We start from the raw sequence: 15,597 nt of genomic DNA on the forward strand, positions 1-15,597 counted from the left end.
TTAAACGACGTGCGACTAAGTAACGAGTATCTCCGTATCAGCGCGACAAGGATAAGCTGTTTGGCCGAGGAGTGGCGCCCCCGCGTTCCATTGCCATTTAGGCAACTGGAGGCAGGTACGGAGGGTGCGCCTGTCCCTAATATCGGCCAGATGCCAAAGGCTAAACTCATGATTGGTGGGCACAGCCACTAACTATGGACCTCATGACTAGTGTATCTTTAGCAACCAGCACCATGAAACTATGACAGCTTCAACTTTTAAACCTGCGCAAGCCAATAGAAATCGCAGTTTCACCCACGTAACACATCGTCTTGACGGCGAGTCTTTTTTTCTAACAGTTTCAAGATGATATCCTACTCTTGTCATGAGGCGAAATCGCGCGCAAATATGCGATCAAGTCTCATGTGGTGCTGACGTCATTGATCTCGGCGCGTTTCTCCATATTTTAGGCATGATAAGATAGCATTTAGACATTGTCTTGCTATTGAGGTGCATGGGAACTTCTCATGATCATGACACTGTCAATAATAGCCAATGATTCGCTGTTTTCCAAGTAGTAACCTAAAACTACCGCATGTAACGTCAATGGTTTTGCTGTACGGCTCCTGCAACCATGACTGGTCGAGCAAACTTAGTACATCTAAGTTTCTCCTTTATTTTTATGTCCGGATACTGCTACCCTGAACTTGATGCGCATGAAAATCCAATTCTTAGTTTTTTATTGTATAGGCATATTGAAACTGTCATGCATTCTTTAAAGCAACGTGTTTGTCTTAGTTATGTCATCGCGCGATCTCTCTTGGACGATTTCGAGCTGGCAACAGCGCAGGCGCCAGTCGCCCAGTTGAACATGGTATAAAACTAAAACCATCGCAGTACTTATGCAGTGCTCATGATGTATATGATGTACAACACGGCTACATATTCCTTGCCTTGCTATATTACCCAGTAATGAATAGAACTGTAATAAATCTATTAATTGTTGTGTTGAATGATGGGCTGTTCATGATCTAAACTGTTTCATGACCAACCAGGACTACCTCAATAGACGGTCTTGTGCTCTGTAACTATCCGCCAAATAATTGACACACCATCTCTATACAGGTATGAACATATATGCAGCTGCGCCACTGAAGAAAAACCGGTCCAAATTTTATCAGGAGTGCCTTATTACTTGGAGTGCTTGCCCCAGAGCTTAGTTTAATTAATACAACGGTCGAATAATCGCAAGTCGAATCGAGACTCGAAGCACGTGCTTTAGTAGAAATACTCATCATCATCATATTTCATGCTTTTTATTCATGTATCCATAGCCCAGCGATCATGTAATAGAATAGTAGCTTTTGCCTCGAGCACGATGATAATGAACGACATGGAGCAAACGCAGTTAATTACAGGCAGTAGTTATGCTCTCCCCCAGATTTTATCCCTGTCAATTCGCCTAGTCAATACAACCAAGCTTTGTGGGGGAAGATCAAACATCTAAACAATTCATGTCATGGCCAAGATGAATCCCTTGCTCTAGAGGTTAAGCTGGAACCTCGGAATAGCAACACACGCACAAAAGGCCAGGGAAGACAAAAATTATTCCAATTGATAGCCTGGGCAGACATTCATAATCGTCCACTGCCAAAGTAGAGGGCGTCTAAAGACATTGGAAGGGCGCATCAGGGTTCCACAGTTAAGGTAGAGGGCGTCAAAAGACATCGGAAAGGCGCATCAGGGTGGGTCAGTGTAGCCCACCTCTTCTGTAAGTACTTAATCTTCAGCTACAAGCACTCATAAATCAAAGTGTTAAACTATGAATCGAAAACATCTACACGCAGAACAACTCCCTAGGACCGAAATCATGGTTAGAATCGCCCCTTTTGCCGTCGAGCAATGGATGGACAAGTACGAGACAACGGCTGGAGTCCTGAACGTTGCCGAGACGTGTGCTGCGTCTGTATCCATAGATGACTTGGTTGGCATGTGTAGAGACACGCAGACCCCAGGTCCTATCGATACAAGCATTAAACTCACTTATGGCGCTATCCCTGGCTCACAGGTATTGCGGGAACGAATTGCTGCTCGTTGCAGTAGCGAGGGCACTCAACTTGCCGCTGAGGATATCATCGTTACCCAAGGTGCAATCGGTGCCAACTTCTTGGCTTTGTATAGGTAAGGCAATAGCTCACAATCTTCCCATCTTCGATGCCTTACTAACCGTTCGATATAGCCTCATAGGGCCTGGCGATCATGTCATTTGTGTCTACCCGACATACCAGCAGCTATATGACGTTCCTCGCAGCATTGGCGCAGAAGTCACGTTGTGGAAGTTGAAAGAAGAAGAAAACTTCGTGCCCAATACGAATGACCTGGTGGGCATGATTCAAGACAACACAAAGGTGCGGATGAAAGCAATACGGAGAGAACTATCACTTACAATGGATGCCAGATGATCATTATCAACAACCCCAACAACCCTACGGGTGTGCCTATTCCGGACAGTGTACTAGAGCGCATCGCCCAGATAGCAAAGGAGAAGGACGTAATTCTTTTCTCAGATGAGGTTTACCGGCCGCTGTTCCACGGAGGAGCATCTGGTCGGATGCAAGCACCGCAACCAGCGACAGCCTTTGGCCACGAGAAGTCGATCGTGACAGGATCCATGTCGAAAGGGTATGCTCTGGCTGGCATCAGAGTTGGCTGGATTGCCAGTAAGGATAAATCTATCATCTCCACCATAATGGCGGCACGAGACTACACCACCATCAGCGTTTCGCAGATAGACGACCAAATTGCGAGATACGCTCTGTCGCCAGCAGTATTACCCTCTCTCGTCGATCGCAACTTGGCTTTGGCGAGAACGAATTCTCGTCTGATCAAGGAGTTTATTGAAGGCCACAAGTCGGTATGTTCATGGGTAGAACCCACAGCCGGTACGACCGCTTTCGTTCGATTCAACAACAAGAATGGCGAACCTGTTAATGACGTCGACTTTTGCTTGGACCTGCTGCACAAGAACAACGTGTTGCTTGTGGCGGGTTCGAAATGTTTTGGTAACGACAAGGACTTCAAAGGCTATATAAGAATGGGATACGTCTGCGAGACCGATGTTCTGGTAGAGGGATTGAAGCGATTGGGAACTTTTATTGAGTCCAACCTGCTATAAAACAACTGTGAAGGTCAGTCAGTACATAGCAAATTAACTCAGTACCCATGTTGCGCAAATGGCACGACTAAAACTCGCATATTGTTAACGTTTTTTGCGTGTCCGTATTCATATGATTTATCCAGTAGTACTCTGTACGTAGCACAGCTGCGCGGATCAACGGCACTACAGCTGGACTTGGCTGAGGCGTCGTCGTCAGCTGTTAATGTCCAACGCTCGCACGGCTATACGGAAAGTGGGAGAAAATGCATGAAAAGACAAGGGTCGAATCCAACCATTTTATGAGCTGGATCATCCATTTGTTTTTGGGAAACTCAATTATTGATCTGCCAGGTACCGCGCTTTAATTCGATGGCGCCGATGATCACTTCTTGGCAGTCTCATCTGAGTTTACGAACCACTTTACCACTGTACAAATCTCGTATTATCTACCCAATACTTACCTACTCTGGTAGGTATCTAGGTACCGAACTTATACATACTGAGATCTGATAAATAAACCAAGAGTGACTTTATGCGCTAGCCCAGAGGTCAAAAGTGTGTGATGGGCGGGCATTTCCCTCTCTTACCAGGTATCCCGACAAGCAGAAATCTATCGGCAACCAGGGAGATAGGAGCAGACTTAAACGACAGGCACTATGCCCTTAGCTTCCGATCGTGTCTGTAGAGGCACTCGGCCCATACGAAACAATTAGCACAAGGCTTCGTAAGCCCCAAACGATTAGACCATCTAAACCCAGTCAGTACCCGCCCATTTAGCTACTACAGTAAGATACAGTACTAGGGCAAGTATGTTGGTACCTACAGTAAGGTATCTGATGATGATGATGGACAGGAAGCACGAGACAGAAAACGGCTGTCAGCAACACGCATGTCCGTCTCTAATGCTTTATGTCTTCCCTCGATTGGCCCAGTTAAAGGGGATTTCTCTCTTTTAACCACTCACCCTATTCTAAGCGCAGGGCAAGGCCAAGTAAAGTAGCACTGAGCCAAGGCAAGGGTCGACAAGACAAGACATCCGCCTTGGCGCTATTTTCAACCGCTACCCGTCCATACGGACACAGCACCCTCCAGCTGCTAGCACGTACGTACTACAGGTACTAAGGTACCCGTACCCGTACTGGCTGGTATTACTGACTGACAAGTTGGTAATAGTCGTCGTCCAACAAGGAAAGTCCCGACTCACAGCTTGCGTGGCCCCCCCGTGCCGTTTCTTCCACTTCGACCATCCATTTCTGATTTCTCCTGTCAATCGATACCTTCTAATCAACCAATTGCTTATCCTCATTCGTTTTTCGTTGCATTCCTCACCCTTGTCCTTTTTATATTCTCCAGAATTCCCCTCATTGTACTTGTCAGAGTCTCCACCTCCCACGTCCTGTCTTTGATACTGTATACCCTGCCTTCTGCGCAGCCATTCTTTAACAGACGCCTCATTAGTGCCACTGGACCGGAACTCACTTAACTGGGAAGCGCTCCTGCACCACACGTCGCTTGATCCGATACCCTACAATTCTTCTTTTTGCATCATACATATCTCACTTGGTATTGCAGAACACCACGACATTCTTTGCTATTGTATTTCTTTGTACTGGTTGGCTGGAAGGCCTCGCGCCCATTCACCCTATGGAGGAGGGTGGCGTTACCTCGTTGCAACGCCATTCCTGAACTCATATCTCTCTGGCTTCCAACAGCTCATCCTTGGTGGCTGCAATGAAGTCGTGGCTCTGGGGCGCTTCACTGGTTTCGACATGGGGCCTTGTGTACGCTCAAACTGTCCAGTGGAGCATTGAAGGTCGCCATCCTCAACCGCAGCTGGCCCGTCGCACCAAAACAACATATGAGGAAGTCATCAGTAATGACAGATCCGAAGGAGGATACTTTACGGAAGTCACAATCGGAAGCCCGCCCCAAAAGGTCACCCTTCAGCTCGATACTGGGAGCAGCGATGTCTGGGTCCCTTGGAATTGCGCAGACGTATGTACAGACAATGACAATGGGAAAGGCGGATGCCCTCTTGGAAGCTGTAAGAACATGCGTTGCTGGTGTCTTGTATTCCTCGTTACTAACAATTCCTGCTAGTCGATCCCGACAAATCCAAGTCCTTCAAGCATGTTGCGCCCGGCATGTTCGGCATAACTTTTGTAGATAACAGCTATGTCAAGGGTGATTATTTTGAAGACCACTTTGAACTGGACGGTGCAGTCATCAATAACTTGACCATGGGTCTGGCTGTCAAGACAAATATCTCTTATGGACTCATCGGTGTTGGCTACGCCAAGAATGAGGCCTCGGGCAGCACAACGGACGTCATCTATCCGAACCTTCCTGTCGCAATGTACGAAGCAGGCTATGTCAACACAATCGCTTATAGCGTTTGGCTCAATGATTTGGATGCCAAAGCCGGTACGGTTCTCTTCGGAGGTGTGGACACAGCAAAGTATGTTGGAGACATGCATCGAATCGACATTCAAAAGGTGGACGGTCACTACTATCACTTTGTAGTGGCACTGACTTCGCTGGTCGCTACCAGCTCCAGTGGGAGCGATAACCTCACCTCGGAATGCTTCCCAATCCCAGCAGTCCTTGACTCCGGAACCACGCTGAGCTATTTACCCCACGACTTGGCGACCGAGATTTGGCAAGAGGTTGGTGCCGTTTGGTCACCATACTATGGAGTTGCTGTTCTTCCCTGTGCTTACGGTAGGAACAACGGGAATTTCACCTTTGGTTTTGCTGGTCCTGATGGCCCCGTTATCAGTGTAGGCATGGACGAGCTTGTTCTCACCATGGCCAGCGATAGGGCCAACATGCCTGTTTTTCAGTCGGGCCCCTACAAGGGCCATACAATGTGCTCTTTTGGCATACAGAACGATACCAGCGACCTCTACCTACTTGGAAACACCTTTCTTCGATCTGCCTACGTTGTCTATGACCTTGTCAATAATGAGGTTGGAATTGCTGCCACCGACTTTAACTCTACGGCAACCAAACGCGTCGCGTTCAAGAGCTACGGAGCCAGCATTCCATCCGCAACAGCAGTGGCAAATCAGCACAAGGCGACCGAGAACCCCTCTGTTTCAGGTCATAATTTCACTGCAGCGGATGGGTTCCAAGAGTCAGACTGGGATTCGGATGACGAGGACAACGCAGCAATATCTCTAACACCCTCTGGAACGCCCTTGGTGATGGCCGTCGTCACAATGGGCTTTGTACTTTTAGGTGGGGGAATCTTCCACACTTTTTGACGATGATGTCCGAAGAGTTTTGCATCATAGCATAGAGCCGTCTCCTTTCAGAGGCCATGGATTCATGACGCTGGCGTTATACAAGGGTTTGTTGATGTGGACATGAGCTGATTTTGGCGTTTAACGGTGGGATAGACGTGGATTATGAGGACAAAAGGGCGCAACGGGTGATGGGACGAATACCGCACATGATACCACTATAAGAATGGCATAAATAAGCCTAAATGATACACTTGAAAAGAAAAGACAAATTGTAACAGAGTGTATAAAGTTTGAGAGTCAAGTTCCTGTACCAGCTTCCATCATATTCACCCAAATTACAGGGAGGCGTAGGACCGTTTCTGGCGGGAATTAAGCGCTGAGCGAATCAGAGACGTAGACGCACGTGGCGTAGCGCCTCCCTCCTGCTAATCCCGACTCTAAAGAAAAAAGTTTCTAATGGGCCGACCTTCATTGGCAACCCTCTCGTCAACTTCTTCACTGAAGTCCAAGTTTGCACAATGAGGGCAACAAGGGCTGCCAGATGGCTCAATAGCCGTCTGATACTAGGCGCCCAGCAGTCAAGCTGCGGTAGCCATTCTTTTACTATATCTGCTGCTGCCCCCGCCTGGGAAAGTCGACGTGCTTTTAGCCAGACCAAGCGAGTCTGCAATGCTGCGCAAGAAGCGTGAGTTCAATTGAAACCCCACGTAGCTGTTAAACACTTCACTTATACCATGGAACAGTCTCAAGAAAGCTCAAGAAGATGCTGCCAGTCTGACACCAGAATATGTCGCCGCAAACATGTCCACCGAGGAGGCCAAGCGTCTGTCTCGAGTGCGCAACATTGGTATTGCTGTATGATCATGACACCCCCACCAACCCTCCTCGCCTGCTAATAAGAACCTAATAGGCACATATCGACAGCGGAAAGACAACTGTTAGTGAACGAGTCCTGTTTTACACCGGCCGAATCAACTCGATCCACGAGGTTCGAGGCAAAGACTCTGTCGGCGCTAAGATGGACTCTATGGAACTCGAAAGGGAAAAAGGCATCACCATCCAGTCTGCGGCTACGTTCGCTGACTGGAAGAAAACGGAAAACGGCAAAGAGGAAACCTACCATTTCAACCTGATTGATACACCTGGTCACATTGATTTCACTATCGAAGTCGAGCGAGCTCTGCGAGTCCTCGACGGTGCTGTCATGATTCTATGCGCTGTTTCTGGCGTCCAGTCTCAGACTATCACCGTCGACCGTCAAATGAAACGTTACAATGTCCCCCGACTCTCCTTCGTCAACAAGATGGACCGAATGGGTGCCAACCCCTGGAAGGCCGTCGAACAGATCAACACGAAGCTCAAGATTCCCGCCGCCGCTATTCAGATTCCTATTGGTGCCGAAGACGAGTTCCTAGGCGTTGTCGACTTGATCAACATGCAGGCTATGTACTTTGAAGGTCCCCGTGGTACCAAGGTTCGCATCACCGACCAGATTCCTGGCCCTCTCCAGGACTTTGCCAAGGAGAAGCGCCAGGCCTTGATTGAGAAGCTTGCCGATGTCGATGACGAAATTGCCGAACTGTACCTTGAGGAGCAGGAGCCTTCGAATGCTCAGATCAAGGCTGCTATCCGCCGCGCTACTATTGCTCGTGCTTTCACTCCTGTCATGATGGGCTCTGCCCTCGCTGACAAGGGTGTTCAGCCCATGCTCGATGCTGTCTGTGACTACCTGCCTAACCCCTCTGAGATCGAGAACACTGGTCTGGACAAGTCCAAGGATGAGAAGACTGTTAAGCTGGTTCCCTACGACTCTCTTCCTTTTGTCGGTCTTGCCTTCAAGCTCGAGGAGAACAACTACGGTCAACTCACCTACATCCGCGTCTACCAGGGCAAGTTGAGCAAGGGTACTTACCTCTTCAACTCCCGAACTGATAAGAAGGTCCGAATTCCTCGAATTGTCCGCATGCACTCTAACGAGATGGAGGACGTCTCCGAGGTTGGTGCCGGTGAGATCTGTGCCGTCTTTGGTGTCGACTGTGCTTCTGGTGACACTTTCACTGATGGTGGTCTCCCCTACACCATGTCTTCTATGTTTGTCCCCGATGCTGTCATGTCTCTGTCTATCAAGCCCAAGCGAACCGGAGATGCCGACAACTTCAGTAAGGCCATGAACCGTTTCCAGCGTGAGGATCCTACTTTCCGTGTCCACGTCGACGCCGAGAGTGAGGAGACCATCATTTCTGGTATGGGTGAATTGCATCTAGAAGTTTACGTTGAGCGTCTGCGACGTGAGTACAAGACCGACTGTGTCACTGGCCAGCCTCGTGTTGCCTACCGAGAGACTATTGCCCACCGAGCCGACTATGATTTCCTCTTCAAGCGACAGAGTGGTGGTCCGGGTGACTTTGCTCGTGTTGCTGGATGGATCGAGCCCAACGATGAGCCTGACAAGAACCACTATGAGAGCCAAGTCGTCGGTGGTAACATTCCCGACAAGTTTCTGTCTGCTTGTGCCAAGGGTTTTGATGCTGTTTGTGAAAAGGGACCTCTCCTGGGCCACAAGGTTATTGGCGCCAAGATGGTTGTCAACGATGGTGCCACTCACGTTACTGATTCCTCCGATCACGCCTTCAACCTTGCCACACAGATGGCGTTCAAGAAGTCCTTCCCTGAAGCCGGTGGCCAGGTCCTTGAGCCTCTGATGAAGACCACTATTACTGCCCCCAACGAGTTCCAGGGTAACATTCTGATGCTTATGAACAAGCGCAACGCTACCATTCACGATACCGATATTGGTAGCGAGGACTTTACTCTTATCTGCGACTGCAGTTTGAATGCCATGTTTGGCTTCAGCTCCCAGCTTCGTGCCGCTACTCAGGGCAAGGGCGAGTTCAGCATGGAATTCAGCCACTACGCTCCCGCCCCTCCTCATCTCCAGTATGTATAACCATTTGTGTAAGAGGCTGCAATCACTAACAACTGTGTAGGAAAGAGTTGGTCGCCAAGCACCAGGCTGAGATTGAGGCTAAGCGAACCAAATAAACAAGTCCCAGGACTTGGAAGAGAATTGCCAGACACATCAGAGATGTGATGGTTGAGGCACAATCCATATTGCGCCAATGTACAACACAAATGAACGGGTCTATGATCTTGTAATATAATGTCATAACGACTCCTTGCCAGGGGTTTAGAAGTTCACGACAGATAGATGAGTCGTAGAATCTGGATGAGGGTGCCATTGTCATACAAGGCGTTGGAAAAGATGGACAACCAAAAGGTATAAAATATACAATCCTCTCTAGATCTTCATATGATTGTTCGTTTTGACGTGAATTTTCGAGTCATTTCTAAATACTGGCTACATTCTTACAGTATCGAATAGCATGGTAATCCTGAATTCGCTAGCAACTTTTGGGAGTCCATCCTTTTCCTCCCTGTCTTACAGACGTCGGAGAATGTCAGCGACAACCTCCTCAGTAGTGGCCTTTCCACCCAGATCAGGGCTGAGCAGCTTGCCGTCCTCCAGGTTACCGTCAACAGCAGCGTAGATCTTGGCAGCAGCCTCCTCCTCGTTGAGGAACTCGAGCATTAGCGCGGTGGATCGGAGAGTAGCAATGGGGTTGGCGATGTTCTGGCCCTGGATATCGGGAGCGCTACCGTGGCAAGGCTCACCAATGGCAAAACCCTCACCGACGTTGGCACTTGGGACAAGGCCCAAGCTACCGACAAGGGCAGCAGCGCCATCGGAGAGAATGTCACCGTACAGGTTGGGGGCGACAATAACATCGTAATCCTCGGGCTGACGGAAGAGCTTGTAGACCATGGAGTCGACGATCTGCTCCTCAACGGCAACGGAGGAGAACTTGGGATCAGCAAGGGCCCTCTTGGAGGTGGCACGGAAGAGACCATCAGTCTGGGACAGGACGTTGGACTTGTGGGTGATAGTGACGAGAGGAGACTTGTGGATGCTGGAGGCACCAGCATCTCGGATCTTCTGTCGGCGTAGAGCAATGTCACCAGCCATGGCAGCAATGCGGAACGAAGCCTTCTCGGAAATGCGCTTGATGGCCTCGGCAACCTTGCCCTCGGGAGTATCGTAGGTCTTCTCCTGCTTGACATAGAGATCCTCGGTGTTCTCGCGGACAATAACCATGTCAATGGGCTTAGCAGCGGTCATGACAGTCTTGACAGGTCGGACGTTGGCGTAGAGGTCGAGCCTCTTGCGCAGGGCGACGATGGGTGATGAGTAACCCTTGACGGCCTGAGTAGGAGAGCTCACGGCTCCAAAAAGCGCACCATCACACTCATTCTTGAGGACCTCGACAGTCTTGTCAGGGAGGGCAGCACCGGTCTGCTCAAAGGTCTCGAAACCGGCCTTGAGGTTGACAAAGTCGAACTTGAGGCCGAGAGACGAGGGCAGGGCTTCGAGGATGCGGCGTCCAGCAGGAATGACTTCCTTGCCGATACCGTCACCAGGGATGAGACCTGCAAGTGGGAAGAACAATTAGCTACCTAGAGATTCGTCTCGAGTCAGTGATGCTATGCTGTACCGATTCTGAGAGTGCGGAAAGACATGATGGACGCAATTGGAGTTGAGAACAAGATCAAGTTCTTTGTCGTCCGAAGACCGGAGACAGTAAAGAAAATGAACCGCTGGATTTTTGGTAGTTATCGGGTAAAAAGTGGCCTGGCCGAAAAGCGCCAAGAGGGGACAAGGTTTATGTTGATCGCTTCAACGCTCACCATTGGTGGCCAGAAAGGCCAATTCTTATTTATTGGTTTGGCTTATAGAGTCTTTTTGTACATTATGAACCAAGAAGATGTCAATTGACGCTTCATTGCTTTGTTATTGCTGTTAAACTGTTGATAGGTACAGTGGAATCGTTTAAAGCCGACCGTCGGCCCTCTGGAGATTGAGGCTCATGAGGTACGTAGGTACATATTTGAAAAGACCGGATCAATTCTCTCTTGCTACGCATCACATAAAAATAATCCAACGATAATACCCTTGAATTCGAAATGGTCCACAGGTAATAATTTATCTGGAACGAGAGCTTGATCGGTGGATGTGGGGAGAGAGCAACATGAGACAGAGATATCCCCACACAAGCTCATGCGATCCCACGTCAACATCAAAGCTTCATTTCACCCAACCAGAGTTGATCGTAGAGCTTCTAGACGCTTGGGCAGAACAATGTTAAATTATCCTGCTTGAAGAATCCTTGCGGGTCACTGAGGAAATCACTGGAGCACAGAGCCGAGGTGAATGGGATCAGGCGGGAGCTTCCAGCTTGGGAGCTGATGGAAAAGGGGTAACCAAAAGAACGAGGTGACAGTGACACCTCTCTCTGTCCGGATGCGTACGTATTCGTAGTCTGGGCTGCTAACTTAGTGTACGGCCAGTCCATTCCACGTTGAGGTCAACTTTCGTGTTATTTCATTAATTTTACCGTTTGCCGAACTCTCTTTCTCAGGAAACCTATGTGGGCACCTACCTAGTTTGAGCTTCTGTTCTGCAGTCAGTTCCTCTCATATGTGACCATGCCAACGCTGCACAACAATCGTCAGACAGTCGTAGCTCCTCTTTGTTTCAAGTTCAATTTGTCAAAGCGACTATCCGCGACGGACAACGAGCTTGGTCAATTGTTTGATTACCTTTCGTACAGTTCCTGGGACGTGATGGGTGGGAATTACAAACTTTCCTTTAACGATGGTAATTTACTTGGTCCCTGGCTAAGCCTGAATTGAACGAGATCCATTTAGTGCCTCATTTCGACTGCATCCCTGTTCAGACGCATACCATACCATTTACACGGCTCCATCAGTCTATTACCGACCCAGTCCAAAGTCACCGAGCAACTAACTCTTTATTACCACTCGATATTGGCGACGAAAGCGTCGCATGGGTAATTACACGATATAACTGGCGTCTTGTTGCCGAGCGATCATCAGCGTTATTCACGTGGAATGCATCGGCTGGTTGCTGAGTTGCCTGGCAAGATAGAACATCAAGTTTAAACCGTATGCATGTTCTCAATCCTGCATCCTTATTCCAGTCGACTCAGGAAAACCAAAACCATCTTGTTTGACCCCTATTACCTATCAGCAACATCCCAACGCAGCAGAACCGACACTCTACGGATACTTGTACAGTCCAGTAGTGCCCGAGCCCTCCACCTATCTCCCTCGCCTCCACCTCCACCTACCGAACCAACCTGGTCATCCACTGGAGAGTATCCGCGAGCCTTGAAACGCCTCCTGCAGTACTTCACTAAACCAGCTCCAGCAGGTAACCCCTGGGCTGTCCGGGCTTAGGTTGTTTGACGGCTCGCCCCTCAATCCACTAACGGCCTGTGCCTGACCTGAGCGAGTCCGTCTGTCTGATGTACCTCAGGGAGTAACCTAAAGTACAACCCTGTCTCCTTGTGCGACGTCGTTCATAACCAGCCAGACGACACCTCGACTCATCCCATCTAATCTAGTCCTTCGTTTGTCCCTACCGCAACTTGCACACGCCCAACTCCAGCCCTGCTGAACAGCTCGAACCCTACCCAAAAAGACCTCGAGGTCTCTCGACCAAAAACCGTACCCTGCTCGGCTCGTCTCGCTCTGAGAGCCCTCAGCAACTATGAGTCAGGTTAAGAACCTCCGCGCCATGTTCGAAAACAAGGGCGACACGAGCCCCGAAAGAGGTCGATCGTCTGGCGCCTCTACTCCCGTCCAAGGTATGACCGATATTCACGCCATGACAAGAATGAGCGTGTCCGATATTTCCTCACTGGTAGAAAGAACACTTTAGAGTTGCTGCACTGCGCCGCGCCGCTTTTAAAGTTGGCAAGCTTGAGTTGAGCTTGATCTACTTGCGGTTCTACCTGCCCTGGAACTGTCCACACTAGCTCCCAGCGTCATTCTTGCCGTGTCCTTCCATTCTTCTCTCCTCTCCCTTCCATCGACCCCTTGCTAATCGAAACCTGTTTTATTTCTCAACAGGCACCAGTGTCGTATCTGAATCGCCTCGACCTCTGTCAAAAGTTAGAACCAACTTTGTTGCTATTGAGAAGGACGGAAGGATAGGCCTTCAAAGAGATCCCAGCCACGAGTCCAGCGTCTCTCGCCGACGACTAAGCATGGATACCGACTCAGAATCCGTTTCAACCGTTCCCGACAGGCCCTCTGCATCTCTGGAAGATGCGCCACGAGGAAACAAGCCCTTTTTTCAAGAGGATATTCCTGAATCGCCTCGTCACCCAATTGAGCCCCCGAAGACACCCACGGAACAGATGGGAGCTGTTACCGATGAACCCAGTATCAACCTAGACAAGCAGATTGACAAGGAAGAGCCGTCGCCTTCATTGCTGCCAGCAGAGCCTGCCCCAGAAGAGCATACTCCAGAAGAGCATACTCCAGAGGCACCCGCTCCTGCTTCGCCAAAGAAGGAAAATAAGGAGAAAAAGCCTGAAGCGGCTCCCGCAGCTCCCGCAGCTACCAATGGAAAGCCCAAGGCCAACACCGTTAAGGAGTTGGCTCCTGCAGCAATCGTAAAGGCTGCCACTCCAAAAAAGACGACTACGACTCGACCCAGTGCCGTTTCGACCAAGGCTACTAGCACCAAACCTCCAGCAAAGTCCTCTTCCGCCACAAAGCCTCCCAGCAGCACCACTCACAAAGCTGAGACTAAGCCAACAGCCAAGACTGCCCCGGCAGCCAAGAAGGAACACAGGCAAGCTTCCGCAACTAGTTCTACAGCCACTCGGCCTACCACGACCACGGCCAGCAAGAAGCCACAGCCATTGAAGCCTACTACTAGCGACACCGGTTTCGTGAAGCCAAAGCCTAAATCTCCCACGAAACCTGTGCATCTTCCTGCATCTCTTATGGCGCCAACTGCGGCATCTGGAGCCAAGACAGGCCGTCAAGCTCAAGCCTCAGCAAGTTCGCAGAATCTCAACGTTCCTGCTCGACCTGGTAGCCGGGCCAGCGCAACAGGAACCAGTGTCAGCGCTGGGAAGACAGTCAAACGCCAACCCTCAAATGTCGGTCGCCCACGACCAAGCCTGGGCCCTCCTCCTAAGAAGCCCTCGGAACCAATTCATGCCAAGAAGGAAGCACCCGTTGACGAGAGCTTTTTAGCTCGTATGATGCGACCAACCCAGGCTTCATCTTCAAAGACTGCCGAGAAGGTGCCTACCACGCCCCCAAAAAAGACAACGAAACGATCTTTATCCTCCGGAGCCGATCCCTCGCGCCGCGAGTTTGGCGCCAAGACACCAGGAAGTGCTAGGAAACAGATTAGAAGACCTGCCGAGTCGAAGCCCTCCGCCGGCTCAGTAACTTCAGATGAGACGCCAACAATTGAGGTTGTTCCGGAAGAACAGACCCCTGGGCCCACCAAGTCACAGAGCACAACCGAAGAGATCAAGACAAACAACGCGCAAAAAGACTCGAAGAAGCCCGGACCAGCACTTGCCGCCGCCGATGAGGTCCACAACGAAGTCGTCGAGCCTATACAGAAAGAAAGCCAGGCTCAGGAGGCTGTCAAGATACCAATTGAGGAGAAGCAGGAGGCGACTCGACCTATCACCCCCCAGCCTGCCAAGGAAGAGAAGCCTGTCGAAGTTTCTGATATCACCACGCCTGAGAAAACAGAGACTGCACCCCAAGAGCCTCCCGCTGGTCAGCCTAACGAGCCTGTTGTCGATTCCGAGAAGCCTACTGAGAACTCCGATATCGTCCCCCTGGTGGAGGAGAGCTCTTCTCAGCCCCCTGTTGCTGTAAAGGAGACAGCTAAGACTTCTGGCAACGAGCTAGGACAAGAGACCGAGCAAGAGGTGGTCCTTCTGCTGGAGAAGGACTCTGAGCCTGCCCTTGAGTCCGAGACGACCGAGAAACAAAACACTGAGATTGAAACTGCAAGCAAGAAGGATAATATGGGCGACGTCAAGACCACCGACGCCGCTGAAGAGAAGGATACCACAGGACATCAGACGGAGGAAGAGAAGAATTGAGAGCCGGAAAGCGTCATTACAGCGAGATAAACCCAAGGATAGATGGTGGAAGCTATGAGATTGCTGATTTAACCATTGAGGAGAAGAGTTTGTATTTTTGAGTTGTTGTATAGATACCTGTTTTAAGCGAAGGCGAATGGTGATTTTACCGCATACCAGTAAAGGAGATACGCAAAAAACCAGACAAAACACTGCGGAATAGCAAAAT

General features: G+C 49.8%; 5 protein-coding genes across 5 annotated transcripts; 4 read left to right on the forward strand and 1 right to left on the reverse strand.

Moving 5' to 3' along the window:
- Window positions 1-1,849: 1,849 nt before the first annotated feature.
- Window positions 1,850-3,154, forward strand: FGSG_01389 (uncharacterized protein; the record flags this gene model as incomplete). The annotated part of the gene is made up of 3 exons (XM_011318883.1): window positions 1,850-2,160; window positions 2,219-2,387; window positions 2,438-3,154. The coding sequence occupies 3 exons, from the start codon at window positions 1,850-1,852 to the stop codon at window positions 3,152-3,154; spliced, it is 1,197 nt and encodes a 398-aa protein (XP_011317185.1).
- Window positions 3,155-4,414: 1,260 nt separating this feature from the next.
- On the forward strand, window positions 4,415-6,639 carry FGSG_01390 (uncharacterized protein). The gene is made up of 2 exons (XM_011318884.1): window positions 4,415-5,180; window positions 5,237-6,639. The coding sequence occupies exons 1-2, from the start codon at window positions 4,868-4,870 to the stop codon at window positions 6,400-6,402; spliced, it is 1,479 nt and encodes a 492-aa protein (XP_011317186.1). The 5' UTR covers window positions 4,415-4,867; the 3' UTR covers window positions 6,403-6,639.
- A 263-nt stretch (window positions 6,640-6,902) lies between these two features.
- On the forward strand, window positions 6,903-9,570 carry FGSG_01391 (elongation factor G 1; the record flags this gene model as incomplete). Its single annotated transcript, XM_011318885.1, has 4 exons — window positions 6,903-7,069; window positions 7,128-7,239; window positions 7,295-9,321; window positions 9,372-9,570. The coding sequence occupies 4 exons, from the start codon at window positions 6,903-6,905 to the stop codon at window positions 9,424-9,426; spliced, it is 2,361 nt and encodes a 786-aa protein (XP_011317187.1). The 3' UTR covers window positions 9,427-9,570.
- Window positions 9,571-9,823: 253 nt separating this feature from the next.
- FGSG_01392 (homoisocitrate dehydrogenase) lies at window positions 9,824-10,959 on the reverse strand (the record flags this gene model as incomplete). The annotated part of the gene is made up of 2 exons (XM_011318886.1): window positions 9,824-10,869; window positions 10,935-10,959. 2 exons carry the CDS (start codon window positions 10,957-10,959, stop codon window positions 9,824-9,826), a joined length of 1,071 nt encoding a protein of 356 aa, XP_011317188.1.
- A 2,705-nt stretch (window positions 10,960-13,664) lies between these two features.
- On the forward strand, window positions 13,665-15,389 carry FGSG_01393 (uncharacterized protein; the record flags this gene model as incomplete). The annotated part of the gene is made up of 1 exon (XM_011318887.1): window positions 13,665-15,389. One exon carries the CDS (start codon window positions 13,665-13,667, stop codon window positions 15,387-15,389), a length of 1,725 nt encoding a protein of 574 aa, XP_011317189.1.
- Window positions 15,390-15,597: the final 208 nt, after the last annotated feature.

Source organism: Fusarium graminearum, chromosome 1 (assembly GCF_000240135.3).
Source record: "Fusarium graminearum PH-1 chromosome 1, whole genome shotgun sequence".
Lineage (NCBI taxonomy): Eukaryota > Fungi > Ascomycota > Sordariomycetes > Hypocreales > Nectriaceae > Fusarium > Fusarium graminearum.